Source organism: Haliotis rufescens, unplaced genomic scaffold (genome assembly GCF_023055435.1).
Source record: "Haliotis rufescens isolate VD_foot unplaced genomic scaffold, xgHalRufe1.0.p SCAF_39, whole genome shotgun sequence".
Classification (NCBI taxonomy): Eukaryota; Metazoa; Mollusca; class Gastropoda; order Lepetellida; family Haliotidae; genus Haliotis; species Haliotis rufescens.
Genome location: NW_025964101.1, coordinates 1,225,415 through 1,249,694, shown reverse-complemented (window position 1 = coordinate 1,249,694; position 24,280 = coordinate 1,225,415). Strand labels below are relative to the sequence as shown.

The 24,280-nt window shown below is 43.4% G+C and overlaps 1 protein-coding gene across 1 annotated transcript in view; it reads right to left on the bottom strand.

Annotated features, from left to right (window-relative positions):
- Nucleotides 1–3,173: 3,173 nt before the first annotated feature.
- Nucleotides 3,174–24,280, bottom strand: part of LOC124147232 (b(0,+)-type amino acid transporter 1-like) — a 34,287-nt gene continuing 13,180 nt past the window's right edge. Inside the window, exons 3-13 of the mRNA XM_048381524.1 lie at nt 21,645–21,746; nt 20,357–20,596; nt 19,499–19,624; nt 17,756–17,855; nt 16,053–16,097; nt 14,799–14,922; nt 13,568–13,671; nt 11,999–12,095; nt 8,231–8,380; nt 6,034–6,202; nt 3,174–5,034 (exon numbers count right to left, since the gene is read on the bottom strand). Coding sequence (XP_048237481.1) covers nt 4,967–5,034; nt 6,034–6,202; nt 8,231–8,380; nt 11,999–12,095; nt 13,568–13,671; nt 14,799–14,922; nt 16,053–16,097; nt 17,756–17,855; nt 19,499–19,624; nt 20,357–20,596; nt 21,645–21,746 — 1,325 coding nt within the window. The 3' untranslated portion in view covers nt 3,174–4,966. The remainder of the gene's footprint in view (nt 5,035–6,033; nt 6,203–8,230; nt 8,381–11,998; nt 12,096–13,567; nt 13,672–14,798; nt 14,923–16,052; nt 16,098–17,755; nt 17,856–19,498; nt 19,625–20,356; nt 20,597–21,644; nt 21,747–24,280) is intronic.

Here is a 24,280-nt window from a genome sequence, read left to right as displayed (position 1 = left end):
TTATATAGGAAACACGTGTCCTATATCAAGGTACTCGCACCATCACTGTGTATGCTTGACAAACACCATGAAAACCCCAAGTGCTGACTATCACATGTACAACATTTCAATAGTGTTTTGTGTTGCTGTTTCATGCGCATGCTTTCATATAAAGCGAACACGGTCGGAATTATTTTCACACTTCACGTAAATTTCATTCATTCAGAAACTGTCAGCGCCTGTTTATGACATTCAGGTGGCGGTGGGGTAGCCTAGTGGAGTAAGCGTTCGCTCGTCACGTCGATAACCAGGGTTCGATTTCCCACATGATATCATATTGCTGGAATATTGATAAAATCGGCGCAAAACCATATTCCCTCACGTGTGACATTTAGCATTTCCATCGAATTTTTACCTTTATGCAAATCAGGTGCGTGAAGGATGCTCCCAGTAGGACAGGACATGCGTACTCCTTTCTGACACAATGGGTTTCAGTGATCCATTCATATAATTTCACCTCTAGTTTGCCTGTTACGCCCAATGGAATCTGTTTCGGCGGATAATCGAGACTTCGGGTCTTCTCTGACGTTGACGTTATATATTATAAGCTGTGGCTGGCGTTTGAAGTTCTGTAAATACAAAGCATGAGCAGCTAGATTGCTGAAAACTGTTGACAGCTGACTTAGTCCCTCCAAGCAAACTTAAGTCATTTCATTTCATATTAAAAGTGACCCGTGAAGATTCCGGGGTAGAGTAGGTCTTCAGCAACCCATGCTTGCCGTAAAAGGTGACTATGCTTGTCGTAAAAGGCGACTAACGGGATCGGGTGGTCAGGCTGGCTGACTTGGTTGATGCATGTCATCGATCCCAATTGCGTGGATCGATGCTCATGATATTAATCACTGGATTGTCTGGTCCAGACTCGATTATTTACAGACCGCCGTCATATAGCTGGAATATTGCTGAGTGCGGCGTTAACCAACAAACCAACAACAAATCATATTAAAAGTTAAAGAACCACAGTAAATATGAAACGTCCTCGCCAGAGAATAATCAGTCTTGGTTACCTGCCGAAACAGATGTGATTGGGTTAAAAGGCGTAACAGTGGTGAGAATTATATGAACGAATCATTGAAAATCAATGATGACACCAGGTGTTCGCGAACATGTCCTGTACTGACCACAATTTACTTAAAGAAAGTAACGAATTCGTTTCCCAAATTAATCTCCAAGAAGCCTGCAGTGAATTCTGGTGTCAGTGTCGTCATGTTCGAAGACAACATATGGTATGAATATTTCATTCCTCTAGCTCAGACACCACTAGCTCCAGTTTACGGTTACAGATAAGTTGTATGCACATTTATACTTAACACGAACTTGTTTATATGTATATATTCACCAACTGATTTTTTCCCGGAGCGGTATTTATATAAGTAATGTTTTGTTTGTTTACCAATCCGGATTTCATTTATGAAATATCAAAATGTTTAAACCAATATGAACTCGCTGGTATCTCAGCTCACACCTATCAATGACATGGTACATACAGATTTATAACATGTACGACTATTTTAACATACAAAGATCTCTGACTGCTGCTGCTTTCAGGGATACGTTTCACGGGCAGCTCCAGAGGGGTCACCTAACGTGCTAATAGGGGGCACGGGTGGCCCAGTCGTCTAAGGCGCCGCAATTCGCTGTGCAGAGTTGCGTCCTTTTGGTACGCCAGAAACCTATGATTGTGGGTTCGAATCCCGGTTCGCCCCGATTATGTTTCTAGGTTTGTCAGCACCATACCCGTTCTCGTGGGTTTCACCGAAGTGGTAAACGTCTGAGACCTGCATCACTTCGGGCTTTCCTCCCACATTAAGCTGACATGCCGTCATATAACTGGAATACTGTTAAAAGCGGCGTTAAACCCAACTCACTCACTCACTCACTAACGTGTTGATTTGTTCTCTCGACCAAGCCACTTCATGACATGGGTATTATACGCACCTCAATTATTTTCAGAATCAGCCTCTGTATTGTCATGTACGAGTCGTGACGTCATGTCGCTCATGCAGAGTCCAAAACCGACCCACATTCTGAAGAAACCCGTGAATATCCGGGGTAGAACAGGTCTTCAGCATAAGAGGCGACTATGCTTGTCGTAAGAGGCGACTAACAGGATCGGATGATCAATTACGCTGACATGGTTGATGCATGTCATCGTATCCCAATTGCGTGGATCGATGCTCATGATGTCAATCACTGGATTGCCTCGTCCAGGCTTAATTATTTACAGACCGCCGTCAAAAAGCTGGAATATTGCTGAGTGCGGCGTTAAGCAACAAACAAACAAAACACTCTGCAGACTATTAACCGTTTTAATCTGTATAAATAAAATATAAATGTAAAAAGAGACACATGAATAATATATCACAATAAAATCTACAAGCGATGGCGTGTAGCTCCCCGCCATGATTGTGTCCTGCAACATGACGTCAGCGCTGAACAAATGAAATGCACGTGAAGGAGGCTGGTAGACACCTTCATCCTCCATCTATATGTTACAGGGACTATGGCTAATCACGGAATGTGTATAATCTCTGGAATTTTCAGGATAATATACATAATCCTTAAAGTTTTCAGGTATTAATCATATTCCCTGATCCAACAAAAAGTCTTTTAAACACATTCCCTGAAATAAATTGACATTAGAATTAGCTTACGTCATTAGATTTGTAATAACAGAGCGTCACTCCCTCTTTGATGTTCACTGAATTAACTGTGAAGAGATTATCTGTAGCAATAAGAGTGAGTGAGTGAGGTTTTACGCCGCTTTTAGCAATATTCCAGCAATATCACGGCGGGGGACACCAGAAATGGGCTTCACACATTGTACCCATGTCGGGAATCGAACCCGGGTCTTCGGCGTGACGAGCTAACGCTTTAACCACTAGGCTACCCGACCGCCCCTGTAGCAATAAGAAGAACAGGAATTATTCATTGTATCAATATAACAATGTTAAGTGGTTTATTAAAAAGAAAGGATTAGTAAAAATAACACATAAGTTTGACATTTTTGGAACGATTAGTGATCACTGTTAAAAACAAAGGTTTAAGAGGACTGCACAACCACAGGTGAGATATTAGAAGCCACGGCTGTATTATACTGAGGACCATCAGGTAATGTACCTTGTTTGTTTTTCGTGTGTAATTGAAAATTGAAAGAAGTGTCATGTGATTATGTCCATTTAATCATCACTCATTCCTGACACATTTTGCAAACGTTTATCTCCGGCTGGGAAAACTTATGTCATCACCTATTGGTTCAATGAAGTCCACATGACCCCTACCACGTTTGAAATGTTGTAAAATTGTTTTAAAAAAAGAAACATTTATTGATTTTCAAAGATACATATCAGTAGTTGTGTATAATGAGAAAGGTTTGTTTAATAATATTTAAAGTTAAAGTGAGCGAATGAGTGAGTGAGTTGGATTTTACGCCGCCTGTAGCAATATTCCAGCAATATGGCGGGGGAGTACACCGGTTATTGGTTTCACACATTGTAGCCATAAGGGAAATCAAACCCGGGTCTTCGGCGTGGCGATCGAACGCTTTAAACACAAATGCAAATTGCAAAACTTATTGAACGCCCCTCGTGTCTCACCGCCCTTCAGAAGTTTTAGTACAATGTGTGAAGCCCAATTCTGGTGTCCCCCCGCCGTGATATTGCTGGAATATTGCTAAAAAGCGCCGTAAGCCATACTCACTCACTCACTCACTCACTCACTCACGCACTCAAAAGTTTTAAATCAAATTATAATAAATAAATAAAACGATGTGGAAGTATTCATTGAGTGCTGACTAAGTGCCAATAAAGTTTATATTCTCGGTATGATATTTATATACTTTAACTTAAGATATTTTTAAAAAAAAATAAATTTATAATTGAAAATAAAATATATGATAAAATCAGCTGAGAGGTAAAGTTCCTTTGCTCCTCGGTTTATCATCGGAAGAAATAGGAAATACTACAGTGTGGCGGCGTACAGTACACCAACAAGAACAGGAGACCCTTGACGTCATCAAGAGAGTGGATGTTGCTACTGGTCATGGTGGCAGAGACAAGATGGCCAAGGAACTCAGCAAACGTCACACAAGATTGTCTATCACTGTACAAGTCTTTCGAGTGCAAGCTTCAACGAAAGGACTGAAGTTTTGTCACCAAGGTATTCAGACAATGAGACACAGGCATTTGAAGTGGAATATGATACACATGTACCAGGATCGCCTTACTCGGGTCTGTGTACTGAGACAACGTACCTCAAACATATGTGGGGGATCGAATTCCAGGTCCGAGTCCCTACTCCATGGTGATGACCTCAGGTCATATCATGAAGGACTACGTTCCTTTTTGTAATTCGTTGATACGATTCTCGTGCTTTAAACAATTCACCTACGTCTGTATCGAAAGGTTTTGGTTTTCGAGTGTTTGATAAACATTCTTTGAATCTTATCGAGTTACATTATCATCTTCGTAATCCAGAGATAAGCTGAAACGTATTTTGTGGAGGGTCACGCCAGGCATGAGTAGTGAGCAGTAAGCTGGATGACGTCACTCATGACCGTTGTGTTATGTATTAATGTGCCACTGTGCTCACGAGAATAGACAAAATATGCATCGATTTGATGCGATTTTAGGTCGTGTAAGAAACATTACTGCACTCGTTCCTGACATGTACCATTTATCTTATAAATATGTGTTTCAGAACGTATCTAACTCGCTTTCTTTTGTTAGTTACGTTTAACAACAACTTGTAAGATCAGTGGTACGTGTCAGACACTCGTGCGGTATAATCTCTGTACACACCCATCCGAGTTTGGTGTGATGCTAGAAGTTGAGGTAGCAACGAATCCCAAGCAACGATGAGCATGTACACAGTTTTTGTGTCCCAATGTTATTGCTAATCTGGCTAAATGAACTTGTGGCCCATCTTCTCAGGAAGTGTCCACATATGTGCTTGGCGCAACCTCCAGCAGCAGCTGAAGATACATCTCTATCTTTTCTGTAAGCAAACATGGGAGAGATTGAGGTGTGAGTGATGGAAAATGAGTCTCTTCTTACATTGTATACTCTATGAAAGAACTATGATAATAGGAACGCATTCTCATGAACACCAATTGTGCTGCCCTTCTTGTTGATCTGTACGAGTTCAGCTAAATCGATGATCTGATATCGTTCAATTATGGTCAAATAGCCAATTCCCTTCTACTGATCTACCCACCTGAACTAAAGATAAAAGAGACCCAATCTGTAGATGCATGCATAACGATTCATAGTGACAAAGAATTCTCCTCAAGACTGTGTGACAAGAAGAATGACAAAAACCTTTCCAGTAGTCACCGTTCCCTTTATGTCGAGCAATATTCCGGCCCTTGGTGTTTACATTTCACATTTGTTTAGGTATATCCGAGCATGCTCTTTCTAAGATTTCAAAGAGCGTCATACGACTTTAAAAAAAGTATTACGGTAGACATGTGGAGGACATTGCCACCTTTGACAAAAATGAAGTCTGCTGTTATTCCCGTTTTAGACTTGTACCATTTGTCTCCGTTTAGTTTTTAGGTGAACACTTGCCTTGCCTTTGCATGTGTTTGTGACCGGTGCAACCGGTAGGATCGAATACGCTATCCTTTTCGCGAACACCTGGTATCATCACTATTTGATAAACACACTCTTATTAAGTAGTCGAAGTCGTACAAATGACTCTGCTTTCAGTCGATATTTATTATTATTATCATTATTATTATTATTATTAGTAGTAGTAGTAGTAGTAGTAGTAGTAGTAGTAGTAGTAGTAGTAGTAGTAGTAAAAGGAGTAGTAGTAAAAGGAGTAGAATGGAAATGATTGTTATCGTTTGTTTAACTGATACTTTAGAATGTTGATGTGCCAAAGTGAGTTAAATTGATTATTATACCACCAATGAACTGTCGCTGAAAGTAAATACATGGTACTGATACACTGTATGGATGTCGCGTCATTTCAGGGATATTCTATACATACCAAACCATTTTGGTTTTAAGTCGAAGTAGATGAGTGGGAAATAGATGACGAGGCCACCAACGACGAATATGGCTGCATACAGCAGCTCAACACGTGGATTCTCTACAATAGGGGCAACAACCAGGAACAGACACCACAGCATGAAGATTGTGGGGATGATGATAGGAACCTGAAAGGAAGGGTCAGGTTAAGTAACACATACATAGGCGTGTAGCAGGACTGTGTCAGACACACAGACAACAGGCGCATTCGTCACCACTCGCCCCTTTCCGTAACCTGCAAGAAGACTCGTCCCCCTATCGATGAATGTTATGTGCGAAAATACGACAAACCAATCAGAATGCGCGTTTGATTTCAAGTTATTCATCAAAGAATCCCTCAGAAATAATATTTGATTTTACACATGTCTTGCATCTAAAATATACCCAAGACACAGTTAAATGTGTTCAATCATACTGTATAATTCCACATGTCCAGATGTGCTTTAAATTGCATCTGAAACATAAATAATATATGGGGAAATATATGTGAACCATTACGCAACGAGTTGACAATTGTTTTGGATATGCCCGATTGCGCTAAGACGGATCCCGGTCCCAAAAATGGCTATGAGAGGGGCACGAGTCGCTATTCGGCTTGTCCCGGAATAACACGAGTTGGTCACGAATGACAACAGGCGCTACGGTGTTCTTCAATGGCCAATATTTAATCCCAGATGGTATGAACGTAAAACCCACCCAGGTGTGTGGGTATGGGATGACATCACACCTGGGGACGATGCCGCGTCAGGTGTCTACACAGTAGTACAACACTCGTCTTGAAATTTGATCCAAAGTTCCCCAAAGAGATCCTTGCAAATAACGAACGAGAATATACATAGAGGATTCATCACGAGTGTTTTTTAATATGGGAAATATCAACCGAGTCTTAGTTAATCGGTATTTGCCGAGCCTTTGGCGAGGCAAATACCGATAAACGGGACGAGGTTGATATTTCCCATATTAAAAAACACGAGTGATGAATTCTATTTATCATTTTCACATTTTTGCTTCCAAATTAAAGAATAATTGCATTAAACATTAACATCAGCAACTTGTCGAAATCTTACGTATAGATCGTGCGTAGTGATACATGTTTTCCATAGCCATGTAAACCAAAAAAAACAATTCGCTGAGAAAAAAGGTTCCTCGGATTATTTTAAACAAAATACTTGAACAGACTTTTGCAGAATAATTGAAACTTTAATAACCGTAACAACAACGATTCTGTGTAATCTGATTATATCTCTGGTGTAACTTCACTTATAATATATAGTTTCAAATCAAACCGCTCGCTCTTCCGGTTATCTCATTTGCATATCTAATTTGCATACTTATGTCATTGGGGTATGACATACATGTTTTTATGTCATAAGCTTATGTCATGTAAAATGCTTAAGTTAAATGATAAATATGTTTATCCTTTGAAAGGTATATGAGAAGTGACCTGAGTCCTTCTTAGGTGTCCAGTATACAGCATGGCTCAGTACCCAAACTGGCCATATAGACAAAAGGGCTTGAGTAGGGAAAGGCTGAAGTCTTAGTTCACAGGGTGTGAGATTCACAAACTAACCATGCAGTAAGCATGCTAAGAAAAAGGGCTGTGACTGATAGTGTAGTGTTTAAGGTAGGCTGAGAAATACAATAAGGTGACTAAAACTGCATTTAATTATGTACATGAATTATACTTAAAGGGTAAAATACAAGAAATATTCAAAATCTGTAACTGCCACAGTCGAGTTGGTAATTTTTTATGCTAATGTGAGAGTGTCGGGTGTTGCCGGTAGGGCAGGGCATGCTTACCTTGTTCAGGGTAACCTGGTGTCATCACTGATTGTCAGTGATCCACGCCTATACTTTTCACCGCTATTTTTCCTTTTATGCCCAATGGAATCTGGTTAGATCTCTGGCATTGACATTTTATATGTTTAAGGTGTGTCGAGATAGGACAACGAACAGTGAGTGAGTTGTGTTTAACGCCATGATGAACAGTATTTATGTTATACCGCGGCATGTCAGCCTTATATTGGAGGTTGGCGGCGATGCAGGTTAAGACATTTACCTCTTTTGTGATACCTACGGGTATGGTGCTGACAAACCTACAATATAATCAGGCCGTACCGGGATTCGAACCCACCATCAGTGGGATCACACAATACCTTTACTCGTTTCGGGTCGTCCTTCACTTTAAACCTCAGTACAATACAGCAGAGACCGCAAACACAGTAGAAGACCCAGCTGGTGAAACTTAGGAAGGTGATGAGGCTGGTGATGGAGCCCTGCAGAACCATGAAGGCAGCGATCAGCACCTGCAGCCAAACATCAACACATGGGACATGAGCTTAGATCAGAAAATACAGAGGTGATGAGGCTGGTGATGGAGCCCCGCAGAACCATGAAGGCAGCGATCAGCACCTGCAGCCAAACATCAACACATGGGACATGAGCTTAGATCAGAAAATACAGAGGTGACGAGGCTGGTGATGGAGCCCCGCAGTACCATGAAGGCAGCGATCAGCACCTGCAGCCAAACATCAACACATGGGACATGAGCTTAGATCAGAAAATACAGAGGTGACGAGGCTGGTGATGGAGCCCCGCAGTACCATGAAGGCAGCGATCAGCACCTGCAGCCAAACAACAACGCATGGGACATGAGCTTAGATTAGAAAATACAGAGGTGACGAGGCTGGTGATGGAGCCCTGCAGAACCATGAAGGCAGCGATCAGCACCTGCAGCCAAACATCAACACATGGGACATGAGCTTAGATCAGAAAATACAGAGGTGACGAGGCTGGTGATGGAGCCCCGCAGAACCATGAAGGCAGCGATCAGCACCTGCAGCCAAACATCAACACATGGGACATGAGCTTAGATCAGAAAATACAGAGGTGACGAGGCTGGTGATGGAGCCCCGCAGTACCATGAAGGCAGCGATCAGCACCTGCAGCCAAACATCAACACATGGGACATGAGCTTAGATCAGAAAATACAGAGGTGACGAGGCTGGTGATGGAGCCCTGCAGAACCATGAAGGCAGCGATCAGCACCTGCAGCCAAACATCAACACATGGGACATGAGCTTAGATCAGAAAATACAGAGGTGACGAGGCTGGTGATGGAGCCCTGCAGAACCATGAAGGCAGCGATCAGCACCTGCAGCCAAACATCAACACATGGGACATGAGCTTAGATCAGAAAATACAGAGGTGACGAGGCTGGTGATGGAGCCCCGCAGTACCATGAAGGCAGCGATCAGCACCTGCAGCCAAACATCAACACATGGGACATGAGCTTAGATCAGAAAATACAGAGGTGACGAGGCTGGTGATGGAGCCCCGCAGTACCATGAAGGCAGCGATCAGCACCTGCAGCCAAACAACAACGCATGGGACATGAGCTTAGATTAGAAAATACAGAGGTGACGAGGCTGGTGATGGAGCCCTGCAGAACCATGAAGGCAGCGATCAGCACCTGCAGCCAAACATCAACACATGGGACATGAGCTTAGATCAGAAAATACAGAGGTGACGAGGCTGGTGATGGAGCCCTGCAGAACCATGAAGGCAGCGATCAGCACCTGCAGCCAAACATCAACACATGGGACATGAGCTTAGATCAGAAAATACAGAGGTGACGAGGCTGGTGATGGAGCCCCGCAGAACAATGAAGGCAGCGATCAGCACCTGCAGCCAAACATCAACACATGGGACATGAGCTTAGATCAGAAAATACAGAGGTGACGAGGCTGGTGATGGAGCCCCGCAGTACCATGAAGGCAGCGATCAGCACCTGCAGCCAAACATCAACACATGGGACATGAGCTTAGATCAGAAAATACAGAGGTGACGAGGCTGGTGATGGAGCCCCGCAGTACCATGAAGGCAGCGATCAGCACCTGCAGCCAAACAACAACGCATGGGACATGAGCTTAGATTAGAAAATACAGAGGTGACGAGGCTGGTGATGGAGCCCTGCAGAACCATGAAGGCAGCGATCAGCACCTGCAGCCAAACATCAACACATGGGACATGAGCTTAGATCAGAAAATACAGAGGTGACGAGGCTGGTGATGGAGCCCTGCAGAACCATGAAGGCAGCGATCAGCACCTGCAGCCAAACATCAACACATGGGACATGAGCTTAGATCAGAAAATACAGAGGTGACGAGGCTGGTGATGGAGCCCCGCAGTACCATGAAGGCAGCGATCAGCACCTGCAGCCAAACAACAACGCATGGGACATGAGCTTAGATTAGAAAATACAGAGGTGACGAGGCTGGTGATGGAGCCCTGCAGAACCATGAAGGCAGCGATCAGCACCTGCAGCCAAACATCAACACATGGGACATGAGCTTAGATCAGAAAATACAGAGGTGACGAGGCTGGTGATGGAGCCCTGCAGAACCATGAAGGCAGCGATCAGCACCTGCAGCCAAACATCAACACATGGGACATGAGCTTAGATCAGAAAATACAGAGGTGACGAGGCTGGTGATGGAGCCCCGCAGTACCATGAAGGCAGCGATCAGCACCTGCAGCCAAACAACAACGCATGGGACATGAGCTTAGATTAGAAAATACAGAGGTGACGAGGCTGGTGATGGAGCCCCGCAGTACCATGAAGGCAGCGATCAGCACCTGCAGCCAAACAACAACGCATGGGACATGTGCTTAGATTAGAAAATACAGAGGTGATGAGGCTGGTGATGAATCCCTGCAGTACCATGAAGGCAGCGATCAGCACCTGCAGCCAAACATCAACACAGGAGACTAGAGTGGGTGACGGACACCTGGTGTCATCACTATTTGATAGTGATCCATAAACACATGCTACGATGTAGTCGGAATCGTACAATCGACTCTTTTGGCAGAGATTTTTTTTATATAAAAAAGCTTTTGTAGCTTCTATTATAAATCTAACATTGCATCAGTAATATCTCAGCCATATAGAGAACGAGTGAGTATGGTTTTACGCCGCTTTTAGCTGTATTCCAGCAATATCACGGCGGGAATACCAGAAATAGGCTTATGTGCCCATGTCGGGAATCGAACTTGGGTCCTCGGCGTGACGAGCGAACGCTTTAACCACTAGGCTAGCCGACCACCCCTCAGCCATATCGAGACGAGAGCAAATTATATATTGATTAAAACGATGTACAGTAAAATAGTTAGGTAAATATTACAGAAACAATAAAAAGCACCCGGTGCGGTTAAAAGTAATACAATATAGACAAATTCATGAACTGCAAGGTACTTTTTACAATTATTTTACAGACCACTCGCTGCCTTGTAATACGAATCCCTTGTGATTGCTACGTCCGCTCAATCAAGACGAATGTGGTTGGCAGTTAAACTTTCATCACAAGGGATACGTTCAGAGGGTTTTCGTCCCCTTCAGAATTCAGCAGATGGTCAAAGGTAAAACGATTGTTGTCATACGAGATCGCCGCAACATGGCCTCAACATGGCCTCAACATGGCCGCAACATGGCCTCAACATGGCCGCAACATGGCCTCAACATGGCCGCAACATGGCCTCGACATACATTGGCTGATCACTCAAATCTATACTTGGAGATTAGATGACCAAGGTGTATACCAGATAGATGTATTACTAGTGACGTGACCCGTGAAGATTCCGGGGTAGAATAGGTCTTCAGAAACCCATACTTGCCGTAAAAGGCGACTATGCTTGTCGTAAAAGGCGACTAACGGGATCGGTTGGTCAGGCTCGCTGACTTGGTTGATACATGCCATCGATCCCAATTACGTGGGTCGATGCTCATGATGTCAATCACTGGATTGTCTGGTCCAGACTAGTTTATTTTACAGACCACCGTCATATAGCTGGAATATTGCTGAGTGCGGCGTTAAACAACAAACAAACAAAACTAGTGACGTAAAACAACATTTACTCGTACTCACGTGACAAATGATTGCTGGCATGGGTGTTAACCTCTTCACGTTGACGAAAGACAGAAACTCCCACCAGTTCCCATCTCGGGCTGCTGCGAACTGTATTCTAAGATGAAGGAAGAGCAAAGGTGGGGGCTTGATTCTATTCATACATGTGCTTTCATGAAGTGTTGGGCGGTGGGATAGCCTTGTGGTTAAAGCGTTCGCTCGTTTCGCCGAAGACCTGGGTTCGACTCCCCACATTGGTACACAATGTGTGAAGCCCATTTCTGGTGACATGATATTGCTGAAATATTCTAAAGGCGGCGTAAAACCATACTCGCTCGCTCACTCACTTGCTCACTCACTCACGAAGTGTTATTGGGTAGGTCTACCTCCTGTACTGACAAACTCGACGATGTAGTAAAACTGTTAAAAATGTAAACATCTCCGTCAAAGTAGCGACAAATTCATATAGGAGGAATGTTATGTTGAGAAATGACACAAAAAAACCTTGGCTAAATATCATGACCTTCTACTAGAGTACCGAAAACATATTGCATGTACAGAATGTCAAACAAAGAGAGGACTCTTGATTCAAGTCACCAATGTCAATTGTTCTCTATAAGGTGAAATGAAATGGGTTTTAAAGTCGCGTCCAAGATTATTGCACTTATGTAGCGACGTGCATGCACGTGTGTGTGGCTGCTTGTACTAGTCCGGACTGATGCCGATTTATAGTGCTAGCACACTGGGATACCATGCCGCAGTTTAACATGAATACCCCACTCAGACACATGATACTGACTCCGAGACGACCAGTCCTTGTTTTAGCCCCTTAATGCCGAGCGCCAGACAGGGTAACAACAAGTACCATCCTTTAACGTTTGGCATGACGTTTGGGATCGAACCCCGGACCCTCCGCTCTCCGGGCGGACGCTCTACCACTAGACCACGGAGGCGGTCTGTCTCTATAAACATACCACAGCACGTTAAAAGCGATATAAACACGCCTGTATATACTGCTACATTATTTACAAGCTTTCGTCGTTACCGCTATAGACAGGTCTTTGTGAGTTATTATCACTATAAACAGGGACGTGTAAGTTGTTACAGTAAAAAACACACTTTTGCAGCTTGACATGTGTCACTGACAAATCACTTGGGCCAAAGGGGTCGTTATCATACTTTACAATTCATTTTATACAACACGACCCTCTCATATCTATTTTTTGCTACATTATACAATCTCACGAAAGGATATTCGTATCTAGACACAAAGTATCGCGAGTATGTGACTCGTTTTAGCCGTACACAATAATGTTTAGATACACACTCCCTCAAAGTACCGCTCACCTGGAAGCTGTGCCTATTCCACCATTAGAGCTGCCGTACACAATAATGTTTAGATACACACTCCCTCAAAGCACCGCTCACCTGGAAGCTGTGCCTATTCTACCATTAGAGCTGCCGTACACAATAATGTTTAGATACACACTCCCTCAAAGCACCGCTCACCTGGAAGCTGTGCCTATTCTACCATTAGAGCTGCCGTACACAATAATGTTTAGATACACACTCCCTCAAAGTACCGCTCACCTGGAAGCTGTGCCTATTCCACCATTAGAGCTGCCGTACACTGACATCATGACGGCGATTGGGATAATCCACGAGTAGGAACCAAGGACCCTGTCTCCCCATGTCTGGTTGGAAACAGTGAGAAAGTGAGTGAAGTGGGTTTCAATACATCACGGTTTGTCAGCTTCATGTGTGAGGGAACCCGCAGCGGTGTAGGTCGTTGACCTTTACTACTACCATGGATATGGTGGTGACTAAACTGAAGTGAGTGAGTGGACTTTTACGCCGCTGGAACAGTGTTCCAGTTACATCACAGCGTCTCGGGTTGGTGTTGGAGGAAAGCCCGAAGCTGCAGGTTTTCGAAAGCTACCAGTACCGGTTTGGTGCTGACAAACTTATTAACATAATCAAGGTGAACCGGGCTTCGAACCCGCGATCTTAAGTTCCTGGTACACAAGGGACACAACTCGTAACGCATCTGAGGACTGAACCACCCACGTGCACAGTGTGTATACAAACACAACACACGGACATTCAATCCTATGTATAGCCATTAGCCAACATCCTGATCTGTCAGACAATCAATACCAGAGTATGATCAATACCAGTATTGATGGGCCCGTGAAGATCCGGGGTAGAATAGGTCTTCAGCAACCCATGCTTGCTATAAAAGGCGACCATGCTTGTCGTAAGAGGCGACTAACGGGATCGGGGGTCAGGCTCCCAATTACGTGGACCGATGATCATGATGTCAATGACTGGATTGTCTGGTCCAGACTCGATTATTTACAGACAGCCCTCATATAGGTGAGGTGAGGTGAAATTGGGTTTAACGTCGCGTCCAAGATTATTGCACTTATATAGCGACGTGCATGCACGTGTATGTGTGTGTGTGGCTGCTTGTACTAGTCCGGACTGATGCCGATTTATAGTGCTAGCTCACTGAGATACCATGCCGCAGTTTAACATGAATACCCCACTCAGACACAGTATACTGACTCCGAGCCGACCAGTCCTTGTTTTAACCCCTTAATGCCGAGCGCCAGACAGGGTAACAACAAGTACAATCTTTTAACGTCTTTTTGTATGACGCGGCCCGGGATCGAACCCTGGACCTTCCGCTCTCCGGGCGGACGCTCTACCACAAGACGACGGAGGCGGTCGCCCTCATATAGCTGGAATATTGCTGAGTGCGGCAGCACAAACAACAAACAAACGAGTATTGATGGAACCCATGTTTCATTACATGTACCTGTGCGACAGCCGATGATTGATACAGCTCCTCACGGGTCATGACAGCAAGGTAGGAGACGTTGGTGAGGATGTAGACAACGCCGACTACCGCCACGCCGATTATACTCGACAGAGGTCCGTTTCTGGAAGTTAAGAACACCGATTGTTCAGAGACATCTGCGTGAACATTAGATCCAGTTCACTGTTGCTCAACAGATTAAAGTCATTCTGTAATTGGTTATAGGTTTCTCTTACAGAATTATATATCGTATGATAAAAAGTGTTATATCTAAATACTGTGAACATTATTACTTTACTATCTTGGTGATTAACTAAAAATAATGTATTTTGTTTCAATTTTGTTTGGGTAGTTCCATACAAGCGGAATGCTAGTCCATAGTGACGACATAGTGATTGTTAGACCATGGCGTTGTAAGCTATGATGTTAAGTTGTTTAACGCGGCACTCAGCAACATTCAGGCTGTATTACAATGGTCTGTAATTAATCGAGTATGGACCAGACAACTCAGTGATTGACATCATGAGCATCGATGAATGCATTTAGGATACGATTACATGTATCAACCAAGAATGCGATCCTGACCACCCGATCCTGTTAGTCGCCTCTTACGGCATGCAAGGGTTGCTGAAAATCTATTCCCTACCCGTATCTTCACGGGTCTGTATGCTATGGTCGAAATTAAGCCCAAATCGACAGGTCGATATCTAACTTAAAGGATTATTTGGCGAATGTGTTTTATGTAGAACGTAATATACGTAATGTAATATATATTTGGAATGAAAATTGTATGCGAGCCTTTGGTGTGCATAATAAATAGTTTTTACTCCTAAAACATATTTATAAAATGGCAACACAAGAGGGTATTATTGCTTCATCACATCTTAACATAATCGAAGTTTTCGTCATATTTTCAATCAGTTAAGTAACATTATATATCGCATGGGATTACAAAGAACCGCCCCAATCTTAATATAGTGCAAACGAGTCGCAGCCATATTTGGTTACATTGGCACTCGCCGGTCGGGAACCGTCCATCTGAATTCCGTTTGGACCGATAGGCAAAAGGCTTTTTTCGAGCAAGCAGGCATCGCGTCGATATGGAGCTTATCAAAAGTATTTCTGCTTGATGTCCTCATTTGCATATTTATTGGGTTGTGATACTACGTTTGTTGGATTGCTTTAACACAATCCATTATATATATGATACACTAATGAGTATATATATATATATGATACACTGTGACTCAGTACCTCTGTGGGTTCTTCACCTCCTCTATCAAGAAGTTGACATTGTTCCTTGAAAGACAAAAAGTACATATGATTTCTCCAAATCAAATGTGTGCATGTACTGAACAAACATACATGGTTATATGATATTGTAGAAACAGTATCACGGCTCCTGTCCGAACATAACTCATAAACCGTCCAGCCTATCTTCGAAAACTTTCGTGCACACATCAGACAAATGCTGAACTGGTGACTTGTTGTTCTCAGAACGTGATGTGTTGGCGTTTTGAAGGCCGATTCACAAGGTATTTTTTTATCAAAGGAGTTGTTATCCATAACATGTGTGTTTGTTAATCATAGTCAATTTAATATTTTCCATGGAAACATAAACTTTGTGTGTTCGGTGTCTATACAGCATGCACATGATGAGCTTGCCCCTTGTTTTATCAAGAAGTTCTCTATTAATGTTTTTTTCATTGGCAACAAGCTCAAACGAATCGGGTTTGTTTCCGGATTAAGCGATTCAATTTTTGTTTTGTCTGACTTTGCCTCCCACACATCATACATCTGCCATCAATACAGGGATGGTTTAAACTATAAATGTTACCATTTGTCATAATTCCGAGCTTTGAAAATGTATGCTTTGCATATGTTATACATGTGTAGCTTTACGATGAACGTCTTCTAAATGAAACGTTCTGTTTATTGAAAAGAACCATTTGTAATTCACTTACATTGCATTTCTTGATATTTTTAAGGGACAAAAGGACATCATATGGTGGAGTATCATGGACAGATGGTGGAGTACCATGGACAGATGCAGCTGGTTGGGTCTGTCATAACTAGTACATGAACTTCAGGACTGACCACAGGTTCGTCTGCCAATGTCAAATATGACCTGCACACCCATACACTGATTTTATGACAATAATCAAAAGGGAGGAGTGGTATGACTTGGTATTGTTGTTTTTCTTTTCCCACATCAGTTGCAGGTAAGTGGCCGACCGACACCCGACCCCACTATTCCCACCCCAAAACACACCACACCCACACACATATCCACCCCACGCCCCACACATTCTCAAACCACACCACACCAAACACATACCCACGCATAAAACTCCACCCCACACATACCCACACCCTGCGCACACATACCTTCACCCCAACCCACCCCCACACATACCCCTTACACCACACGTACCTTCACCAAACCCCACACAATACCCCTTATACAACACGTACCCACAACCCCCCCCCCCCCTACACAATACCCCTTACGCCACACATACCTTCACCAAACCCCACCCCCACACTTACCAACAACCCCAACCCACACTTACCCACAACCCCACCCTACACATACCCAAACCCCACCACCCCCCCACCCACACTTACCCACAACCCCACCCTACACATACCCAAACCCCAACACCCCCCACCCACACTTACCCACAACCCCACCCTACACATACCCAAACCCCAACACCCCCCACCCACACTTACCCACAACCCCACCCTACACATATCCAAACCCCAACACCCCCCACCCACACTAACCCACAACCCCACCCTACACATACCCAAACCCCAACACCCCCCACCCACACTTACCCACAACCCCACCCTACACATACCCAAACCCCAACACCCCCCACCCACACTTACCCACAACCCCACCCTACACATACCCAAACCCGAATGTGAAATGGTCGGCTGTAGCTTACCATCCTCCATATGCAAACATGACCGAGTAGTACGCCAGAGCGATGTTGGAAACCGAGGTCACAGAACCGTCAAACCCTGTTGGTAGATCAGACAACGTCCCTGCAAGAGGAGGCATGGCTTACTTGCTTGACTTAATTGACACGCGTCCCTACTACACGCTCAGACATGTATTCACGGGTGATGGAAGAACGTGGTGTATACAAATCCATGTACTGACGATGTCATTCACTTTATTCAGTGTAACTCCTTAACGCACTCAAGTGGCTACTTAAATCGCATTGCATGCCGAGAACAGTCTCAGCACTGTTCACCTCACTCCGCTCACAGCTGATTTTTTTCACTGACTTGTTACCTCAATGATGCAAAGTCAATTCTTCAACCACACAGCCACGAGAACAATAATCATTTAATATAAAAAAAAACTGTTCTATGAATCATCATAGGAAAACACCACAGATTCAATTGTAAATAAAACCTGTTACACAAAAGTAAAACATTTGTAGACAACTATACGAACTGCAATACAGACATGTATTTGATGTACATATTCGCAATTTCTTGGGATATGTACTATCAAAAGATCTTTTAGTCTACATCTTTCCCTTGTTGGCGCAGAATAGGCTTGGCAGATTCGCGAGGAGAAGGATCTGTACGTATTAAGTGTTTGAAAGACGTTTCGAAGTCATACACGTAAGGAAGATAAATTATGGACGTCAGCTTCTTTGTTATGAAGAACACAACGTTTAGGAGTATATACTTACTCCTTCATCACGTGAATAAATGCTATGAGAGAATGTTCTCTGCCTTACAGCATTTATTCACCTAGGTTAGTATAACCTCCGAAACGTTGTGTTCCTCATAATGTTCTCTGTCTTATAGCATTTATTCACCTAGGTTAGTATAACCTCCGAAACGTTGTGTTCCTCATAATGTTCTCTGTCTTATAGCATTTATTCACCTAGGTTAGTATAACCTCCGAAACGTTGTGCTCCTCATAATGTTCTCTGTCTTATAGCATTTATTCACCTAGGTTAGTATAACCTCCGAAACGTTGTGCTCCTAAGAGTTTTAGTAAGTCATAAATGTATACGCAGATCTCCGGCTCCGCCACACAAAGAGACGTTAAAAGACGTTACTTGCCGTTATCATGTCTGCATTAAGGGGATAACACAAGGACCAGTCGGCTCGGAATCAGTATGCTGTGTCTGAGTAGTGTATCCATGTTAAACTGCGGCATGGTATCTCAATGGACTTGTACAAGCAGCCACACACACACACACACACGCACACACGCACACACATACGCTCACACGCACACACACACAGAGGGACGCACGAAGGCACACAAGCGCCCTATTTATCCACTGCTGACTTCGCTCCCCGTCTTTAGGACGATAGAGTTGCATCCCTTCGTAACGCCAGTTTCGTAAGTCCAAATCCCAAATCGACCTGACGATATTGATTAGTTTTCTCAGCTCCCAAAATGTAAACATCCGAGATTTCCATTCCCTTCATAATGTTAAGAACCCTTGATCTAACTAAAATACTGAAAGCGCCATTAAAACCAAACTTGCTCACACAACCACCAGGGCACTATTCAGACAGGAAGGTCCAAATATGTGGCAGCTTTATTTGCTTCGATGACCTTTCTGAAAAGGGCAGTGCATTCAGTGCATACACACTTTGGCCCATGCATCCTGGCCTCTGCTTCTCTGCCTGACACTATCTGCCCGGGTCCCTACCTTGTCCAATGGAGACCAGCCCTCCGATGATGATCACAACAAGAGCTCCCAGCTTGGCTATGGTAAAGAAGACCTGTATCCTGGCCGACAGCTTCACGCTGTAGGACGTGGTGAACGAAAGGACAACTGGACAACAGATGTAAGGTCATGTACTGGGACATTGTCATGTTTGGCTCAGGATTATACAGTCTGATCGTACAGGCATTAAGATCATAACACAACTTTCATCGCTTTAATTACTGTAATGGGTAGTTTGTTCTTCAGTTTCCTTCTTGGACTTCACTCGTCAGATTCTAGTCGTATGAGGCAACTCATTTGACACTTAGTTCAAAATGAAATATATATGGTCACGAGATATATCACTATCTAGTCTGTCTAGTTTTACAAAACATTCATGACCCAGTTTGGGCATATATGGATAATATGTACTTTTGAAGAGGTGGTTGAAACAGTTCGAGGAATGTCTTACGACTTTCAAAGCAATCAAATGGCTAAGGATTTCTTGGAAGGGGGATATATTCATGGATACTGATACTGAGGAAGCGAAAAGAGAGGAATACCTTTGAGACGACAAGTAATTTCTTAAAAAGCATCTGGAAAACTCAGCCTTTAAAGAAAGCAAAATAGTTTAGGTCTCTTTGGACGTTAAGTGGATCAATACAGATGAAAAGTCAGATTTAACTACCTGTGTGATTCTCGGGAATTTGGCCAACACAATCAGGAACCACTTACCAAGCTAAGCTTTCTACGGACTTTTAGCGATCTTTTGTCGATGAAGAATCAGATTTACTACCTATGTAGACAAACTAGCTATATACTTCTCGGGAAGTGGACCAACACAATTAAACCTGCACTTACAAAGTACACAGATCGCTACGAGCCTCTTGGGAAGGACAGGTGACCCACACAGCTCCAGGAAGGAGGACAGATACTCGGCAAATGTCAGAGTCTGCACAGCTCGGGAGGCTGGGTTCCTGGCGATTTCGATGGACCACACGAACATGAAGGCAGGGATAGGGCCGAATGTTTTCAGCAGCACGGCGTACTCCCCGCCGGACGTCCGCGTGACAGATGTCAACTCCGTAAAGGTCAGTGAACCTGGAAACAGGATAACATATTTTCAGTTCAGGCACATTAGATTCCCTATGGTTTAACAACTTAAAGGATGCCTACGTGGTGTAGCGGATAGGGCGTCTGCCCGAACAGCGATTGTAAGGCCACAGTGGAATACTGTATATTGTACATTGGTAGCGTTGGGTACAATTTGTAATTATTGCCTTAAATTGCACGAATTTTAAACAGGTGCTCATTGAAACAATGTCTCCAACTGACCGCCTCCGTGGTCTAGTGGGATAGCGTCCGCCCGGAGAGAAGGTCCGGGGTTCGATCCCCGCCCGCGTCATTCGAAAAGACGTTAAGAGATGGTACTTGTTGTTACCCTGTCTTGCGCTCGGCATTAAGGGGCTAAAACAAGGACTGGTCGGCTCGGAGTCAGTGTACTGTGTCTGAGTGAGGTATGCATGTTAAATTGCGGCATGGTATCTCTGTGGGCTAGCACTATAAAACCAACATTAGCTCTTGCTAGTACAAGCAGACACACACGCACGTACACACACACGCACGCACACGTGTATGCACGCCGGTGTATACATGAAATGACCTTGAAAGCGCGACATGAAACCCTCTTCACCTTGCCTGACCTAACAAAACAACTTAAAGTCAGGTTGTAGTATAAACCCGTATTATTCCTTATCTTTTTCTGAAAATGCTTCAAAAGCGACATATAAGCACATGACACTTGATAATTGATACGTTATTTGTCATGAAACAATCAGACAAGTGTGCATAATCAGAAAAGATGTAGTTTGGTTATGGAATTCCGTCGTCCCAGATTGAGTGAGTGAGTGAGTGTTGTTTTACGCCGCTTTTAACAATATTGCAGCAATATCACGGCGGGGGCACCAGAAATGGGCTTCACACATTGTACCCATGTCGGAAATCGAACCCGGGTCTTCGGCGTGACGAGCGAACGCTTTAACCACTTGGCTACCCCAACACCCCCATCGTCACAGATACTGATACATTCATAATGCTTATATCCACGTCCATCTGTGTGACACTGTTTTGCTTACTTAAATGTACTTACCGAGGAGAGAGAGGAGAGCTCCGCTAGACCACACCACCATGCACAGACCCACCGACCCTGTGTTCCTCAAGACTCCTTGGGGGGTGATGAAGATACCAGAACCTACGAAACAACTTTATACTTTTACATGGGTCACACATATAATGATGAGTAGTTTCCTATCACAAGCCACCTTTTGCTGACCATCCCATCCCCGATAATAGAAACTCATCTTATTCCCTTCCCTCCTACAGTAATGTCAACCCCACCCCGATAATAGAAACTCATCTTATTCCCTTCCCTCCTATATTAATGTCAACCCCACCCCGATAATAGAAACTCATCTTATTCCCTTCCCTCCTATAGTAATGTCAACCCCATCCCGATAATAGAAACTCATCTTATTCCCTTCCCTCCTATATTAATGATTAATGTCAACCCCATCCCGATAATAGAAACTCATCTTATTCCCTTCCCTCCTACAGTAATGTCAACCCCATCCCGATAATAGAAACTCATCTTATTCCCTTCCCTCCTATAGTAATGTCAACCCCACCCCGATAATAGAAACTCATCTTATTCCCTTCCCTCCTACAGTAATGTCAACCCCATCCCGATAATAGAAACTCATCTTATTCCCTTCCCTCCTATATTAATGATTAATGTCAACCCCACCCCGATAATAGAAACTCATCTTATTCCCTTCCCTCCTACAGTAATGTCAACCCCATCCCGATAATAGAAACTCATCTTATTCCCTTCCCTCCTATAGTAATGTCAACCCCACCCCGATAATAGAAACTCATCTTATTCCCTTCCCTCCTACAGTAATGTCAACCCCATCCCGATAATAGAAACTCATCTTATTCCCTTCCCTCCTATAGTAATGTCAACCCCACCCCGATAATAGAAACTCATCTTATTTCCTCCCCTCCTACAGTAATGTCAACCCCACCCCGATAATAGAAACTCATCTTATTTCCTTCCCTCCTATAGTAATGTCAACCCAATCCCAGATAATAGAAACTTATCTTATTCCCTTCCCTCCTATATTAATGTCAACCCAACCCCGATAATAGAAACTCATCGTATTCCCTTCCCTCCTATAGTAATGTCAACCCCATCCCAGATAATAGAAACTTATCTTATTCCCTTCCCTCCTATAGTAATGTCAACCCCACCCCGATAATAGAAACTCATCTTATTCCCTTCCCTCCTATATTAATGTCAACCCCATCCCGATAATAGAAACTCATCTTATTCCCTTCCCTCCTATAGTAATGTCAACCCCATCCCGATAATATAAACTCATCTTATTCCCTTCCCTCCTATATTAATGATTAATGTCAACCCCACCCCGATAATAGAAACTCATCTTATTCCCTTCCCTCCTACAGTAATGTCAACCCCATCCCGATAATAGAAACTCATCTTATTCCCTTCCCTCCTATAGTAATGTCAACCCCACCCCGATAATAGAAACTCATCTTATTTCCTCCCCTCCTACAGTAATGTCAACCCCACCCCGATAATAGAAACTCACCTTATTTCCTTCCCTCCTATAGTAATGTCAACCCAATCCCAGATAATAGAAACTTATCTTATTCCCTTCCCTCCTATATTAATGTCAACCCAACCCCGATAATAGAAACTCATCGTATTCCCTTCCCTCCTATAGTAATGTCAACCCCATCCCAGATAATAGAAACTTATCTTATTCCCTTCCCTCCTATAGTAATGTCAACCCCACCCCGATAATAGAAACTCATCTTATTCCCTTCCCTCCTATATTAATGTCAACCCCACCCCGATAATAGAAACTCATCTTATTCCCTTCCCTCCTATAGTAATGTCAACCCCATCCCCGATAATAGAAACTCATCTTATTCCCTTCCCTCCTACAGTAATGTCAACCCCATCCCGATAATAGAAACTCATCTTATTCCCTTCCCTCCTATATTAATGATTAATGTCAACCCCACCCCGATAATAGAAACTCATCTTATTCCCTTCCCTCCTACAGTAATGTCAACCCCATCCCGATAATAGAAACTCATCTTATTCCCTTCCCTCCTATAGTAATGTCAACCCCACCCCGATAATAGAAACTCATCTTATTCCCTTCCCTCCTACAGTAATGTCAACCCCATCCCGATAATAGAAACTCATCTTATTCCCTTCCCTCCTATAGTAATGTCAACCCCACCCCGATAATAGAAACTCATCTTATTTCCTCCCCTCCTACAGTAATGTCAACCCCACCCCGATAATAGAAACTCATCTTATTTCCTTCCCTCCTATAGTAATGTCAACCCAATCCCAGATAATAGAAACTTATCTTATTCCCTTCCCTCCTATATTAATGTCAACCCAACCCCGATAATAGAAACTCATCGTATTCCCTTCCCTCCTATAGTAATGTCAACCCCATCCCGATAATAGAAACTTATCTTATTCCCTTCCCTCCTATAGTAATGTCAACCCCACCCCGATAATAGAAACTCATCTTATTCCCTTCCCTCCTATATTAATGTCAACCCCATCCCGATAATAGAAACTCATCTTATTCCCTTCCCTCCTATAGTAATGTCAACCCCATCCCGATAATAGAAACTCATCTTATTCCCTTCCCTCCTATATTAATGATTAATGTCAAC